Source organism: Camellia sinensis, chromosome 4 (assembly GCF_055761805.1).
Source record: "Camellia sinensis isolate YWXY chromosome 4, ASM5576180v1, whole genome shotgun sequence".
NCBI lineage: Eukaryota > Viridiplantae > Streptophyta > Magnoliopsida > Ericales > Theaceae > Camellia > Camellia sinensis.
The window spans coordinates 83,255,429-83,273,462 of record NC_138964.1 but is presented as its reverse complement, the minus strand read 5'-3'; the positions used below and the strand labels follow the sequence as shown (position 1 = coordinate 83,273,462).

Genomic DNA, 18,034 nt, shown 5'->3' with positions numbered 1-18,034 from the left:
ATGGATTTATAGTGGTGATACACTAATGTAAAAAGTATTTCCCATGATTACATTACATCACCCAAAAAATGCAAAAACACTTTAAAGCGATAATGCAAATCTTTACCAATGAAAATGACCCAAATTACAAACTAAGAACGAAACTCCCTAATCACATCTTTTGTTATTTGCCCTCTTCAATGTAAGAAATGAAATTGTTAACCATTTGAGAAACTAAGGCCAACGGATGTTTGTACTGATGAGCATCAATTTCTCGCTCTTGAAGTAGCAAAACAGGGCATTGTTCTATGTGAGAACAATGGACAACTTCCTTTGTTCCCAAGTACCACATCCTAGTACCTAATGTAAATGCTACAGTGTTATGATTAGTATCTACACCGGGATACCTTGCAAGTATACAAGTCCTTTCCAAGGACTAGAAAAGTTTGTCTCCAAAGTTTGCTATAAGCCAGGGTGCAATGATGTGGCATGTAGTGTTGATGCAGTGATCGTAGTTCTTGGACTCAGTCAATCATTTGAGGCAGATATGGTAGACCGGTTGAACCTAACATTGCCAGGGTACCAGGAATTACTAGTGATTGAAGTTGCCAATGTAGCTAAATGGCCATTTGTTCTTATTTGTATGTCAGGTGGTCACGCTTATCTTTCGTTTTCTAATAATACCATGGTTAAAAGGATATTGTGGATGGGCTATCCTGGACAAGCTGGAGGCGACGCCATTACCCAAGTAATTTTTGAAAAATTCATTCCAGGTTCATCATGAGTCTCACCCACGCAGTCAGCTATATATATATTTTTATATATCATAATCCAATAGTAACACTTTGTTTATATTGCTAGGTGGGAGGTCCCCTTTTAGTTGGTATCCCCAAAGTTATGTTGATCAAGTGCCCATGACAGACATAAACTTAAGGAACGATTTCTTTAAAAACTATACAGGTAGAACATATTTGTTCTACTCAGGCAAATTGATGTAGGACTTTGGTCATGGCCTCAGCTACTCAGTTTTTTCAAAGTTCATCATGTCTGCCTCCTCCACTGTGCTTGTGAGGCATAGGGACAATGCAAATATGATAATCTCATTCAATTACATCGACATTTCTGCATTGGAGTGCCACAATTTATACTTGGACGTGGTGATTGGATTAAGAAATGATAGGCCAAATGATGGAACTTATGTTGTATTAGCAAATGCACAAGGGATGCTGATTGGGACACCTAAAAAGCAACTAGTGGCATTTGAAAGAATCCAAGTAAACATAGAGGAGGCTGAGAAAATGACTGTGAAATTGGATATATGCAAACAACTAAACATTGCGGATTGCATTGGATTGGGATAAAGAGGCTAATGCTTAGGCAACATCGCCTCTTAGTTGATTGTTCCCATGAACAACAAGCAATGCATCAGTTTATGATTGGTAGTAACGTGAAGCTTTCAGCCTCATCTTCATCTTTGGGAAGGAAGTGCTTTATCTTCTTTATGTGCCATCTAAAAATCATTATTGTAATAATATATGTGGTTACATATAGTGTAATGGGTTGTACTACATATATATATACACTATACACAACACACAAATATATATATACACAGATTTATATATATACCCTAATATCTGTATATATACACAAATTCACTCATTGATATATACACTTATAAATGCTCAGTTGGTGCCAGAATAATATATATTTATATATACACAAATTGATTCATTGATATATACGTATATAAACACATAATTGTTGGATTTAATATATATATATTCAAATCTTTTGGATGGCGACTCCGACAAGAGAAAGTGGATGAGGAGTGAGATAGCCGAAGTGAGACGATTTAGGATATGGTTGTTCACAATTTCATATCTACTTGAGTATCATCAGAAAATCGCCCATAAAGCATCATCATATCTACTTGAGTATCATCAGAATATCATTAGAGTTATTACTACATATGTTAAACAGTGCATTCATTAGAGTTATTTCAGTTTGGTGAAGGAGGAAGATAGATTTCTAGATTTCTAGTTAATGGACAATGTAGAGTTAATTATATATTTTTTAAATCGTTGTTAGGGAAAGACTGTAATATACATCATACAAGAAAGAATAATTTTTGTAATTTTACTATCTTCATTTGTGATAAAATCAAAATGATTCATAACTTTTCTGGAACATACATTTTGGGTTTAAGTAGGTTTGCTTGAAAATCTTTCATTCCCCATAAAGTACAAGCTTTCACTTGGTTAGCTATTCAGGAAAAGGATCACCACTCGTGATCTTTTAATTTAAAGACATTGTCTTCCTCAGAGATCTTCATATAGATGTTTTTATGATTCAATCATGGAGGATGCCTCCCATGTTTATTTTGTTTGCTTTCTTTTTTTGTTACATTATAGAGTCTGTTGTTAGCGATACTAATGTGATATGCAACAAAGATGTCTCGGATCAAAGAGAGATTGCATAAGTGATTTTGGTATGTATTACTTGTTAGGTAAGGTCATTTTAGAGGGCTAAAGGAGTATTTGGTCAACGATTTCATCTTTTCCATTGAAAAGGGCAAATAATAAATGATGTGATTAGGGAGTTTCATACGAAAGTTTGTAATTCATGTCATTTTCATTGGCAGAGATTTACATTATTGCTTTAAGGTGTTTTTGCATTTTTGGGGTGACGTAATGTAATCATGGAAAATACCTATGTTTTTACATTACTGTATCACCACTATAAATCCATACCCTTATTTAATGGGCCCCCTCCCTCAAAAGTCTGGTTCTCTCCCTAGACACTACATAGCCTGTGTTTGATCATTCATTTTCACTGCCTAAGTATATTATTTTGCATGGATTTCAATTGCATTTTGAATCATGAAAAGAGCTGCATCATTATTTTGGTTTGGTTTTTGTCAAATAGGGCATTGCTAATTACTTTTTTGCTGTGACACAGATATATTGTATCAGACTGTGATTCCGTTGAAGTATATTATGACGATATCCATTATGCCGCATTGCCTAAGGAAGTAACAGCCTTTACAGGCTTAAACATGAATTATGGACACCATTTGGGAAAGTACACAAAATGTGCAATCAGATTGAACATGGTCAACGAGTTTGTTGTTGACCAAGCTTTGTTTTCCAATTTCATGGTCCTCATGTAGCTTGGATTTTTCGATGTTGAACCGACTTCCCTTCTATTAGATAAACTAAGGCTAGCAGATGTTTGTATTGATGGGCATCAATTTCTCACTCTTGAAGCAGCAAAATAGGGCATTGTTTTACTAGAGAACAATGGATAACTTCCTTTGTCCCCAACTAACACAAAGCATATTGTTGTCCTAGGACTCAATGCAAATGCTATAGTGTTATGATTAGTAGCTACGCCGGGATACCTTGCAAGTATACAAGTCCTTTGCAAGGACTAGAAAAGTTTGTCTCCAATGTTAGTTATGAGCCAGGGTGCAGTGATGTGGCATGTAGTAATAATAACCAACTTAAAGCAACAACTGAGGTAGCGACTGTAGTTGATGCAGTGATCGTAGTTGTTGGACTCAGTCAATCATTTGAGGCAGAGATGGTAGACTGGTTGAACCTAACATTGCCAGGGTACCAAGAATTGCTAGTGTTTGAAGTTGCCAAGGCGGCTAAGGGGCCATTAGTTCTTGTTGTTTTGTCGGGTGGTCTTGTTGATTTTTGTTTGCTAATAATACCAAGGTTGGAGGGATCTTGTTAGTGGGCTATCCTGGATAAGCTGGAGGCGACGCCATTGCCCAAGTAATTTTTGAAAAATTCAATTTAGGTTCATCATCACTCTCACCCACGGAATCAACTAACATATATATTTCTATGTAACATAATCCTATAGTAACAAATTGTTTCTATTGTCAGGTGGGAGGTGCCCTTTTAGTTGGTATCCCCAAAGTTTTGTTGATCAAGTGCCCATGACAGACATTGGCCCTGTTTGGTAGAACTGTGAGAAAATACTTTTAACTTATGCTTAAACAGCATATAGCTTATAACTATGAACATAAGCTAATTTCTGACTTATAAATTAAGCATCTCTTGCCCCACTCAAAGAATAAGCTGATTTCTGACTTCCAAAAAACTAAAAGCTATAAGCTATAAGGTAAACCAAACACATCAAAATAGCTTAAATTAATCTGAAAGCTGAAATAAGCAGCTTTTAAGCTGCACCAAACAGGGCCATTAACTTAAGGCAAGATTCCACAAGAAACTATCCAGGTAGAACTTTTCGGGTCTACTTAGGCAAACTGATGTACGACTTTGGTCATGGACTCAACTACTCAGGTTTTTCAAAGTTTATAATGTCTACCCCCTCGACTGTGCTTGTAAGGCATAGGGACAACACAAATGTGATAGTCTAATTCAACTCCATCGACATTTCTACATTAGAGTGCCATAATTTATACTAGGACATGGTGATTGGATTAAGAAATGATGGTCCAAATCAAGGTTTTAAAAACCGGACCGGTGAGTGAACTGGAAAAGTGATCGGGTGGACGGGTTACCGGTTCAATCGCCGGGTTGAACCGGATCCAGCCGTGATGTCATAATTATGTCATAAATAATTTTAAAAAAAATATAAATTAACAATATAAATATTTGATTTTCATTTTTTTTTTTAAAATCTTAAATATTTTTAGTGATGTTTTCCTATATTTTAAAAAAAAAAATCCTAAATATAAGTCATAACACTTGACATACTAACAACAAATAAAATTAAAGATGAAAATTTAGCTGTTAAAAACAACAATCGTAATAATAAAAATGATGAAAGCATCCAACTAAATCAATCCATAAAACATAAGTTAACAAAAAGACAAAAGTAAGTCCAAAGTGTACCGACATAAAACATAAATCTCAAGCAACAAATGTAAAAAGATGTTTACAACATGACATCATTCTTAAAAATAAAAATAAAAATAAAAATCAACATAACACAACATCACAAACAATCTTTGATTTTTGCCTAAATCTCCTAGGGGCGATAATTTAGCCAATCATCATCATCATTCTCATTCTCATTCGCATTTGCACTAGAGCTCGGGTTGTTTGATCTATTATCAATGCTCACGTCACCAAAAGATCCCAAGTCGATATCATCTCCAAGAAGTTCTACCTCCATATCATCCTTAACATCATCTACAATAGTTAAAATAAAATCATTAACCTATAATTTTGATAATGATAGATAAAAAAGATTGTTGCATAGTGATGAAACATTATTTTCTAACCATCTCGTAGACCATGACATTGCCTCTTATATCGTGGAGGCTCATCTTCTTCATAAAGCATTTTTTCGAGCTCACCATAATCAAGCAATCGAGGCTCCTCTTGTTCTAGTCTTTCTTCTTCAATAATTCAAAACTCGGTTTTGTCAATGCTTTCAATGTCAATGGGATCATAATTTCTTGTTTTGTAATACCTCTTATATTGATTCAATTGTAAGACTAAATAAACGAATAAAATAAAGAATCCATTAGTTACTATATGAGAAAGATTAATTTACCTATTCTTTAATCGCAAGTTGTAATGAACATACACAAGATCATTAAGTCTACGATGTTCTAGTCTATTCCTTTTCTTTGTATGTATGCGTTCAAAGACACTCAAATTCCTTTCACACCCAGAAGAGCTGCTAGTTTGACTAAGAATTCGAATGGCTAACTTTTGCAAATTTGGAGCACTATGTCCAAACATCTTCCACCATTCATCTTATTATCAAGAAAGAAAGAAAAATATTATAAAAAATAAAAAGAAACAAGAAATAGATAAATGAGATAAAATATTCCAATCAAAATCAAATAATAATGATAATTACTATTTAAAAAAAAGAGAGCGATTACCAGGTTGTGTTTTCTTAGATGTAGTAATGGCAAGCTCTCTTCCAAAACTATCTCGTCGATCTCGAAACAATCTAAGTTCATTCATGAGCTTCGTTTTACTTGATGTGGCTTTAGTTTCAATCACATCAAGTACACTATTCATAACCTCTGGCTTTTTGCAAAATGAAGCTTGATCATATTGAAAAGCTAGGTTCAACCAATAAGCTGCTGCATGTATATTCTTCCGCAATTGATTATCCCAACGAGTTTTAATGATTGTTGTGTAAGGCCTATACAACCTCTTATTTCTCTTGAAAATATCTTTAATACCTTTGATTGCCCTATACATGCCTTCATAAACATATCCCATGGACGGTTTCTCATCTCCATCAACAATACACAAAAGACGCATAAGTGGCTCAACAATCTTAACAGTGATGAAGCAATACTTCCAAAATAGTTTATCTAAAATGATATCAATGGCATCCTTTCCTTTCTTCTCTTTGGCAAACCTTGAACTTGCAAACTCCTTACTTGTCACCAAAGCTTGCAAATCATGCATATGCTCATAAATGCTATGCAATGCAAGGAAAGTAGTGGCAAAGCGCATTGCTCCTGGGCGCACAATTTCAGTCCAATTCTTCTTCTTTCTCAATTGCGCTAACAACCATGAACGGTTGTATATGTACCTTGTCACCGTTGATGCCTTAATAGCAAGCTCATGCACATGATTCATCTTGGAAATTTCACTTAAGATTAAGTTCAAGCAATGAGCTGCACATGGAGACCAATTTATAGATTTGTAAGTTGCATTTACAAGTCCTCCAGCAGCTTTATAATTTGCTCTATTATCTGTCATCATATGAACAACATTCGACACTCCCACCCACTCAATAACCTCTAGAAACAATTTAGAAAGAAGAGTAGCATCTTTGATAGCATCAGAGGCATCAATTGATTTCACAAAAGCAATTCCTATAGGGCTATACACAAGAAAATTTATTAGATTTCTTTGTCTACCATCAGTCCAACCATCACCCATAATAGTACATCCACACGTAACCCACGAACTCTTCAAAGTGTTAATATACAATTGAAGCTCTTTTTTTTGAATCTCTCAATAAAGGAACTCGAAGTTGATGGTAAGTAGGGACCTTATATCCTGGACCAATGGCAATTGCGACATCAAACATGGGCTGAAAATAAATGGAGTTCACAGCATTGATTGGAATACAAGTATCATAAAAGAATTTACCAACAATCATTTGTTCTCTATGTATGGCTTCTTTAGTTTGGAGGGCACTTTTGATAGTTGGTTGAGAACTCGGAGTGGTCCTTGGTGCAAAATAATCACCAATTTTTGTTGGTTCATGTTTCTTCCCCTTCTCTTTATGTGTCATTGGTGCTCTACTCTTATTCCCACTTCCAGCTCCTTCATTGATTGAAATGCCCTTATTGTTCCGAGGAATTGTTTCCACAACCTCATCAGCCTCATCATCAACATTAACGTAAACATCATCACCCTCAAATTGAAAACCACCTGGACCATAAGGATTTAATTCATCATAATTTTTTGCACTTTGCTTCTTCTTTTCATCCAATGCTTTCAAAGACTCATGCATTTGATACTGAATATCTGGGGGAACTTTTTTACATGGCCCAACCTCACCCGACTTCTTTACAAGATGTTGCTTCATTCTATTAATCCCTCTACCTTTAATAGTTTTCCCATAATACATACATGAGTAAGTCTTCTTTCCATTGATATCTCGTCCCTCGATAACATGTGCCCATGCAATATCAGATTTTTCCCTTGTGGCTTGGGTGGAATTAGCTGTTGAATTTTGGCCAGATGACATCCCTCACAACTACCAGGTAGAATAAGAACAAATGAAAAAAATAAAAATGAAAAAACAATACTCCTATTCAAATTAAAATTTCAGAAAGTAAGATTCATTACAATACAATACAATAATCATAATGAAAAAATACTCCCATTCTGGCCAGAGACTCAATTATTAAAAAAAAAAAAAATCAGATTCAATAATTCCCATTCTACCAAATAAAGGTGAACCACAAATTTAGACCCAAACAAATAGACCCAAACAAGAAGAACACAAGATTTTATTTTTTATTTTTTTATTTTTGTGAAGGAAAACAAAAAATAGATTAGAGTTTACTGATTTCTTAATCTTCATCTTCATCTTTGTAAGAATAGGAATGAGCTTGTTCTGTACCAATTCTTTTCAAATAAATAATTCTAATATACACTTTTATTTTTATTTTTAATGGAATGTTTGGTTTGTTTCTGTTCTTGAGGAAATTCATAAATTATTTTATTTTTAATGGAATGTTTAGCTACTGCAATGAACTAGTTTAGAACTGCCATTTTTTGAAACTGATAATTTCAGAAATTTTGTAACTATTTAAATTTAGTAAAAATAAGTTTGTTTCTATTTAGTAAACTTCTGTACATTGTATTCAATATAGCATATACGAAGTTGTTTATTTACCATTTTGTTGATTCATGTTATGCTCTTTCCAAGATATTCTGTACATGATTGGTGGTAGCGGCTCAAGAATTTTTGAGGCCTCAGACTAAAATCATGCCTTGTTCTATTGTGCTTAATAAAATTTGGGGCTTTCCATAACCAAAAAATCTTGAGATTTTCTTTTTTTTTTTTTCTGTGAAGAAATAAAAAAAAAAAAAAAACAGAGCCTTCCTTCAAGTAGATCCAAAATTTCTAAAAAACAAAAAAAGAGATCAAAGATCCATCAAAATAATACCTGGAGGCTGAGATTCTTTTGCAGCAGTGGTGTGTGAATCTGTGTTGAGAACTTGATTCGTAATGGCAAAAAAAAAAAAGAGAGACAGATGGCTGCTCTTTGAAGAAGTGAAGAAAGCCCTAGATGGCTGCTCTTTGAAGATCAGCTTCAACAACGAAAAATGAAAGTAGATCTGGAATTTTTTTTTTATATATATATACAAGCAAACCGTCCCAGTTCAATCAACCCAGGAACGGGTCAACCGGTTCATCGGTTACACTGCGGGTTTCACCGATTTTCAATAAATACATCGGTTTTTACACTTGAACGGGTTAAGAGGGTCAACCGGACCAGAACCTCACCCGGCCACCGGTTGAACCGGCCGGTCCGGTCCGGGTTTCAAAACCTTGGGCCAAATGATGGAACTCATGTTGTATTGGTCTTCTGAGAGCCGGCAAATGCACAAGGGATGCTGACTGCGAGACCTAAAAACCAACTAGTGGCATTTGAAAGAATCCAAGTGAACATAGAGGAGACTGAGAAAATGACCGTGAAATTGGATATATGCAAACAATTAAGCATTGTGGATTGGATTGGATTGGATTGGGATATGGAGGTTGATACTTAGGCAGCATCGCCTCTTGGTTAGTTGTTCCCGTGAACAATAAGCAATGCATCAGTTTATAATTGGTAGTGATGTGAAGCTTTCAGCCTCATCTTCATCTTTGGGAAGGAAGTGCTTTATCTCTTATGTGCCATCTAAAAATCATTACTGTAATAATATATGTGGTTACATATAGTGTAATAGGTTGAACTACATATATATACGCTAGACACTATACATAGTACACAAATATATATATATATATATATATGCACAGATCTATATACATACCCTAACATATATTGTAAAGTGTTTTCAATTTGTATATATATACCCTAATATATATGTATATATATACACAAATTCACTCACTGATATATACACAGTTGGTGCTGGAATATATATATATATATATATATATATATATTCATAAATTCACTCATTGATATATACACTTATATATACGCAGTTGGTGCCGAAATAATATATATACACAAATGCATTCATTGATATATACGTATATAGACACATAGTTAGTGGATGGCGGCTCCGACAAGAGAGAATGGGTGAGGAATTAAATAGCCGGAGTGAGACGATCTAGGATATGAATGTTCACGATTTCATATCTACTTACTCTTTCAGGAGAAGGGAGAACAAATTTTTCCCATATCTGATCAAGAGAAGAACAAATTTTACATGCTTTTTCCCATATCTGTACAAATTTCTATTCAAATTTTATAACCGGTTCAATTTTAATCTTTTATCTGTCTAATGAATATTATATAAATATTATAGTTATGGAGCTGATAATATTTAAATTTAAACATTACAAAGTCTTTTTAATCATACACAAATATATATACAAGAATCCAAATATATACCCTAATATATATTAAAAACTATTTTCAAATTGTATATATATACCCTAGTATATATGTATATATACACAAATCCACTCACTTATATATGTATATATACACTATACACAGTACACAAATATATATACAAAGATCTAAATATATATACCCTAACATATACTACAAAGTGTTTTCAATTCACTCACTGATATATTGTAGACACCCCATTTTTAACCGTCCTCAAGATTTGGATGTTCTTGTAGGTACATCTGGCAACAAATTTGATTGCTCGTCGAGTACTCGACTTTCGCGATGGAATGCTCCAGGTTTGATCTTTCCAGACCCTATTTTCATTCTGTCTCATATTTGGACCGTGTGTTGGTCCTTGCATGGTGTTATCCTAGATGGCTTACTGGCCATCATTGAGGGCTGTCGGCCATGGGCTTTGCCATGCCGGCCATCAATAGGCCCTGCCGGCCGTCAATGAGGCCTTACCAGCCACCACTGATGGCCGGCCGGCCACCACTATTTCGATAGATATTTTTACAGATATTTTGACAACTGTTTGCACAGGTAAGACAATCTGCACCCGCGTGGATGGTTGGATCTCTTCAAGGCTCTTTTGTATCTTCTATATGTAGAGCTCATTTATATGCATGCAAGGGGGTTAGAAAATTTTGGCTGAGATATTTCTTCTTCTCTCTCTCTCTCTAGAATACTCTCTCTCTATATTTTGTGCTTGAAAGTGTGTTTTCTTCACATATTTGCACTAAAACACCTAGCCAAACACCTTCACCTTAGTGTTGAGGATCTTGGAGGCCTTGTTTGAGCTCCTTAGAGTGGTTTTGGCTTGGTTTTGGCTCAGAAGCTTGCTGTTTTCTTGCTGTGTTTCAAGGGTAAGAGTTTCACCCTTTTAAGCTTTGTTCTAGTTCATTGCTTTGCCATCTTTGTATGCAACTTTGAAGCTGGCTTTAGTCTAAAAAAAGTTATGTTTTAAAGGCTTAAAAATGTTGATTTGAGCCTTGTGTGGTTAGGGGGGTGGTTCTTCTCTTTATGCTTTTCTACTCTTTTGTGACTTACTTCAAGCATGTTTTTGGTTTTGTTTTGACATGCTTTAACTCTATTTTTGGGTGTTTGGGTCACCTCTTGCTTGCTTTTGATATTTGTAGTGCAATCATGCTTGTTGGCCTAACATGCTTCATGCTTTAGCCTATCATCTTAGCTTGTGTTAGCTCTACCTCAGCATGTTTTTGTCATTATTTTAGCATGCTTTAGCTCTGTTTTGAGTGGTCTTGGCCATGTGAGACTTCTTGTGCATGGTTGTAGTATGAAGGCCCTTAACTAGCTTTGAGTTTCAAAGTCCCTAGCATGCTTTGCTTGAGTTGTTTGCATGTCTTAGCCTCATTTCTCACATGATTTCAGTGCATATAGCATACTCACATTCTCACATATTCCACTCTTTTATAGTTTTTGTGAGTTGTGTCTTATGCCTTGTTTGTGAGCCAATACTTGAGCATGATTTTATTGCCTCACGGACTTCCATCTCAGTATGTTTTGGCCTTTATTTTAAAATTTTTGAGCTCTGTCCAGAGCTGGTTTGGCTGTTTGAGTTCGATATTGCATGATTCTAGTGTAAAGCTCTTCACTAGTTTTAATGCTTAAGTGTCTAACATGTTGTACATGAGTTGTTTGCATGTTAGAGTCTTGTGTTTCATGCCATTTCAGTACTGAAATTCTGCCACCTCACTCACTTCTTCATCTTTTCATTTGTTTTGAGGATTGGTTAGTCTTGAGGATGTATTTAATGCTTAGGATTGAGGCTTATGCTTAAATGGCTTTAACCCTCTTTTGAGGGTTCCTCCTAGTCAAAGGCATGGTTTCTCCCATGCTTAAACCATCATTTTGATTGACCTTCCCCTCGTTAGAGGACTTTCACAATTGGACAAATCAATTAATGAATGGCTTGGTAAGCTAAAATGTGTAAACAAGAATAGATCAAGTAAAACATGTCAAGATAAGCATGTTGTTTGCATTGCATTGTGTTCAATCGGACGTTATATTGAACACAAGGTGGATTGGCCCATTTCATACTCAAAGTGATGAAAATGAGCCAATTCCCTTGGTCTCCATTGCCTTTGATTATCCATGATGAGGTAGTGGTCCTAGAGTCTTGTTTGTCATGCATTTATTGAATGTGTGCAAGTTGGATCTTTGGCCATCATGCATTGTGAATGCTTGATTAATGGTTTTGGATCCAATGGTGCCTCCCCTTTGATGTTTTGAGATGACAAAGAGTCGCACAGTACAAACATACCCTTGGGAGACCCTCCATCTTTCTCTATTTTGTGCTTTGTTGCAGTTTGGTTGCACAACACACCAGTGGCCGGCAGTTCTTCATTGTTAGCCAGCAGAGGCCCACTCTTGGCCAACAGCAGCTTCTCATGGCCGCCAGGCCACCGGTGCACTCCCCAATATTGTTTTGGTAAGTTTCAGCTAAAGTTCTGACAGACACCCTGCAAATAGAGCCTCGAAAGAGCAAACTGGAAGGCATTTCGGGGCGGCAACCAAGAGCATGCATTCTTCAGTCCTCAAGGCGGAGCTGAGGTAGCCTAGACATATTTTACCTACTTTACTTGTTAGTTAGCTTGGTTCTGTAATTTAATTAATTAATTTGTTAATTAGTTAAAGTGTTGTAATAATTAGTAAGTAGTTTACTAGTTATTCAATTTGTTGTGTAATAATTAGTCTAATTAGCTTAATTAGATTAGTTAATTGGCTTAGCTTAGATTAGCTTACCTTATTCATTCGAACCCTCCTTCGCGAAGGCATAATGTTGTAATAAGGGTGGTGCGTGTGTGTGTGCATGTCTTCCAACCCCACTTCTTTTTTCCTTTTACTTAACTGCTTTCGATGGTTAGATTAGGGACACGTTTTGATTAGCATACCTTGTGCTTGCATGTTTGCATCATTCATTTGTCTTGCATGCACCGGGCTCGGCGCATTATTCAAACTGAATCGTATTTCAATACTTCTTTGAATACGTGTATCAAATTGTTGCATTCATATGCCATCTTAGATAGCTGAGCCTATTTAATTGCATTTTTGCATGTGTTGCATTAGGCATTTTTCATAGTTAGGATCATGTATGATTTCTAACTAGTTTTCTGTTTTGGCTTGAAGTACACTGTAAGTGTTTACGCTTTAGCATACTTGCATGAGTGTGAGTGTTGCCATGATAGCATGCTTGCCATGAGGCTATTTGCTTAAGTGATTAACTGCATGAATGCCTGTGGGTGAAGGCTTTGTTGCTTAAGTTAGAATAATTCGATAAATGCGAGTTTTAAGCCCACTTTGCAAAGTGACAAAATCATATTTTAAAGCCCACTTGAGGGTGGCAAATCCGCGCTTTAGCCCACTTGCGAGTGGCATTTTCAAACCATTTTTGAAAACAAAACATAAGTCGAATTCGTTCAAAGTCTTGTGACTTAGTCTATACTTGTATGCTGTGCGCATCACATAGTAAAGTTAGCTAATAATCGGAATAAGAACACATGTGTTTATAAAACAACATATCATGCTTAGTAAAGGCCGATCTTTTGATCTAGTGAGCGGGGGTGCTCATGTTATGACCTTTCCCTCTCGTACCAAAGTTCCTGAGCCGACGCAACTTTGGTGATGACGGACACGTGGCCTTTGGCATGAGTCAGGGTTTCCTAAATTTCTCAAAAATAAAATATTTAGATCGCGACTCTGTAATTTGGCAAAGTAGTCCAGCTTTGTCATTATTTGATTCAAAATTTGATTTTCCAAAATGATTTGCCAGATTGGACTCTTTGGTGTTTATCAGTCTCACATTGCACTTTGTGAGATTAGATTCAAAACCGTGATAGGAGTCCGAACTGTAGAAGACTAATTCACGCCTTCTCCAAATAGGGGGCGCGCGAAGAAGGTCGAGTCTACATATATATACACGTAAATATACACAGTTGGTGTCGGAATAATATATATGTGTATATATGCACAAATTCACTCATTTGTATATATATACATAGTTGGTGCTGCTGAAATAATATATATATGTATATATGTATATATACACAAATTCATTCATTGATTATACATATATATACATCTAGTTGGTGAATCTGATATATATATATATATATATATATATATATATATATATGTATTTGAATCTTCGGGACAGTGGCTCCAATGAGAGAGAGTAGGTGAGGACTAAGATAGTCGAAGTGAGACGATCTGCAATATGGTTGTCCGCGATCTACTTGAGTATCATCAGAAAATCGCCACCGATCATTGGCGATAGCATCCCACAGCGACGCTGGAGTGAAAGGTGACAATAGTGGTGGTTCAGAGATGAAGAGAGAAAAGAAAAGAGAGAGAGAGAGAGAGACTTCTCGAATAGCCTCATGGCCGCGGCAGTTCGGCTATCGGTCTTCCTCGTCCCTTCACCGGAGCGAATCCAACATTTCCTCGAACGAACTCTGAGATCGCCCTCTGGCGTCATTGTAGACACCTCATTTTTTACCACCCTTAAGACTTGGGTGCCTCATAGTGAACACTCAATGATGAATTGTTATGTTGTACAATCGTTCAATTTCTTCAACAAAAGGCTTCGATTTTCCACCTTCAGAGCACAAACCTTGCATCCTCTTTGAACTAAAATCTAATTTTTTCTAGCCTGACCACTCAGAGGTCTACTGGCCAAAAAGTGGCCAGCAGGCCAATTTTTATTGGTCGGCCGTCCCTCTTCATGCCATGTCTAGCAACCAGTAGATATTTAGCTGCCAACTGTCCCCCCATGTGCATGTCTTGCACCAGCTGGCTCAATACAAATATTTTCGACAGAGGAGCATGTTTATCTATAAATAGATGACCATCCATCATGGTTTTAGGTTAGAAAAATTTGCCAAGAGACAAAAACTTGCCAAACACTCTTCCTTTATATCTTGCAATATGCATACACTATACATACACTTCCTAAAACAAAAATTTGAGACATCTTGCGAAGATTATTGAGTCAATATTTTAGCTCTTGAGGGTGATCACTTTATGGTTTGTGAACCAAAGAACATCATTGCTTCAAGAGGTATAGCTTTTGCCATCTTTTCTCTTGTTTACACTATTCTTTTATTCTCTTTTTATACACTGTTTTGGAATATTTTCAAGTGCTGAAAGTTGTGATTTAAAAGTTACCAGAGGTGGAGGGGTTAACCACCCTTTCTTGAACCTTATCCCATAGCTTATATCCTTATTTTTCCATTTGTTTATTTACTTTTAGCTACTGATTTTCAAAGTTTTCAAATGTTAAAACATGCTATTTCAAAGTCCAAAAATTGGAGAGGTTGGCCACCCTTCCGTAGGCTTGCTTACTAGCTTTATTCTCTTCCATTTTTGCTTACTTTTTCTAGCTTTCCAAAATGATTTCAGCACTATTTTTATAGTTTTGGGGCTGTTTTAATTGATTATTTAGTTTATGCTGTGAATACTATGCTTGTGGTGTTGTAAGTCCTCATAGATTTGGTGGTTTAGGCCATAGACACCAATCTATTTGAGTTGATAGCTTTCTTTACATAATTTACATCTAAATATTCATATTTGCCATGACCACCTTTGCATAATCATCTCTGCAACCTTCGTCCTTTCTTTGCTTTATTTTCTTTCTTTGATTAAGAGTTGTCTTAAACACTAGTTTGTTGCTCAAGGCATGAGAAAGAGGCTTTCCATGCTTAAGCGCAACTTCTTGTTTGATGCTTTTCTTTATGGCTTTTTGGATTAAGTGGATGCAATTATCACTTTTGGACAAAAATGAATAAGGAATGGAAGGTAAATCCATGATAAGGGAAAGGTTTTGTTGGTCTTTCATTTCTTTTATTGAGCTTTTGTCCTATCGGCTCATAGATCATCACGTAACAAATTTGCGACGATTGATGATTTGTGAATCGAATCTACTCATCCCTTAATCATCTTCATGATAGGGAGAAGTACAAAGGATAAACCTCTCCTGGAAACACTCTATTTTTGCTTTATTTCAATTCTATGGTAGCAGGGCGGAACCCAAAAATAGTGGCCGGCCGGCCACCTTTCTATCCGGCCGACCACTTTCCAAGGCCAGCTGTCCACCTTGTTGTATAGGTAGTGGTATTTTTCTTACAAAACAAAGCAGACGTTGAGGCAAAAATAGAATAATTTTTTGACTACAAAATAGAACAGAATCTGACAACAAACAGAGAGGTTTCTGGGAGGATGTTCTTATTTGTGTACGCTTGGCTCCTCGTCTTTCGTTCTATTAATTTAGTGCTTTAATATTAGTTTGTTGTAATTAATTAGTTGATTCATTCGAATTTGTAATAGCTAGTTAATTTAGTTAATTCTTTCAGTGATGTAATAAGCAGTTTAAGTAAGACATTCATTCAGACCCTCTTGTATGAAGGCACACTTGTAATATTATGTATGTCTTCCAACCCCTATTTCTTTCTCCTTTTTATTTACTTGCTTATGATGGTTGTATCATATTTGGTTTCATATCATTACCATGTGTAAATATCCATTTTTGCATATATTGGGTTCGGTTTATCACTCTAACTTTATTGTCATTTCCCACTTACTTGAAAACGTGTGTTATTGCATGTACTAGGTGAGTATTTCTTACTTTAGCATATTGCATGTATGTTAGTGTTGCCTTATCAAGCATATTATCATGAGGCTAAGTGCTTATTTGATATACCTCTTGAATGCATGTGGATGAAGGCTAATTCGCTTGAATTTGGGTGATTTGATTAATGCATATATGTGCTGACTTTTTCAAGTAGCACATATTCAAAACTCTTTTCAAACAAAATATAAAATCAAAGCATTCCAAAGCGAGTGACTTAGTCTACACTTGTGTGCCTCACATAATAAGTTAGCATTAATAATCAAAATAAGAGCATATACTATACATAAAAATCATATTATGATTAGTAGAGGCCAATCTTTGATTGGGTAGGGAGGGGTGCTCAATTCATGACCTTCCCTTCTCATACTTAAGTTCCCGAGCCGAGACACTTTGGTTATGACGGACAAGTGGCCTTTGGCACGAGTCATGGGTTTCCTAAATTCCCCAAAAATATTTAGGTAGTGACTCTGAAATTTGGCAATGCAGTCCATTTTTGGCATTTCTGATTGTAAATCGATTTTCCAAAGATTTGCCAGATTTGGACTCTCATTTGGGTTTTTTTTTTTTTTTTTTTTTTTTGTAAAACCAGATTCAAAACCACGGGAGTCCAAACTGTAGGGCTATCGTATCCAAAATGACTAACCCCTCCGAGCAGCACGAGAAACCAGCTACAGTTTCTGACGACTCTACTGGGGAAATTAAAGATCTTGACTTAGACTTCATGATGTAAAATTTTATTTACAGATATATATTCTTTGCATTGCATTTGCATTGGTGCTTTAAGTCACTGTGTTTTCCATCTACTATTCCTAGACAGCTTGCTGGAGGCTTGCTTAAAAAGCTTGCCAAAAGGCTGGCTGGTCGTGGGCTCTGCCTTGTTGGAAGCACAACCCTCGGATCTGGGTTACCATCATACTGTTTGATCCTCCTTTCACTTCTTGGTGTTAGGTGTGAGAGATATATTAGGTAATCTTGCCGAGGTACCATTTTGACCAATCAACCTAGCTACATATAGTAAAGCCATAGTGACTGTTCCAACATAGGACAAGATGTTCACCCGTAGGATGCTCACCCGTATACAGGATTTTGTGAAACTACTTGCTTGAAGTAGTGAAACCCTAGTTCATGTCAAAATCCAAGGCAGGGTAACCCTACCCCCTCATAGGGGTGTTTTGGTTCTCTTTACCTGGTATGTGCTTTATAGTGAAACTATACAAGAAGGCTCTGTATCAGTGGTACAGTTGGTATCTATTTTGGGACAGAATTCAGTGGGGAGTACAATCCTACAGCTT

The 18,034-nt window shown here is 36.1% G+C and overlaps 1 protein-coding gene and 2 pseudogenes across 1 annotated transcript; 2 read left to right on the top strand and 1 right to left on the bottom strand.

Annotated features, from left to right (window-relative positions):
* Positions 1-361: 361 nt before the first annotated feature.
* Positions 362-1,340, top strand: LOC114318123 (putative beta-D-xylosidase 5 pseudogene; annotated as a pseudogene).
* A 2,017-nt stretch (positions 1,341-3,357) lies between these two features.
* Positions 3,358-3,958, top strand: LOC145823863 (putative beta-D-xylosidase 5 pseudogene; annotated as a pseudogene).
* A 1,031-nt stretch (positions 3,959-4,989) lies between these two features.
* LOC114315968 (uncharacterized) lies at positions 4,990-6,878 on the bottom strand. The gene is made up of 2 exons (XM_082923402.1): positions 5,858-6,878; positions 4,990-5,153 (listed from the first exon to the last, which is right to left on the bottom strand). The coding sequence occupies exons 1-2, from the start codon at positions 6,876-6,878 to the stop codon at positions 4,990-4,992; spliced, it is 1,185 nt and encodes a 394-aa protein (XP_082779528.1).
* Positions 6,879-18,034: the final 11,156 nt, after the last annotated feature.

Coding starts and splice junctions, on each gene's coding strand:
- LOC114315968 (XM_082923402.1), bottom strand. CDS start 6,878: ATGGGTGATGGTTGGACTGATGGTAGACAAAGAAATCTAATAAATTTT. Junction 5,154..5,857: donor ATCTAAGAAAACACAACCTG/GTAATCGCTCTC, acceptor TAACTATTGTAG/ATGATGTTAAGGATGATATG.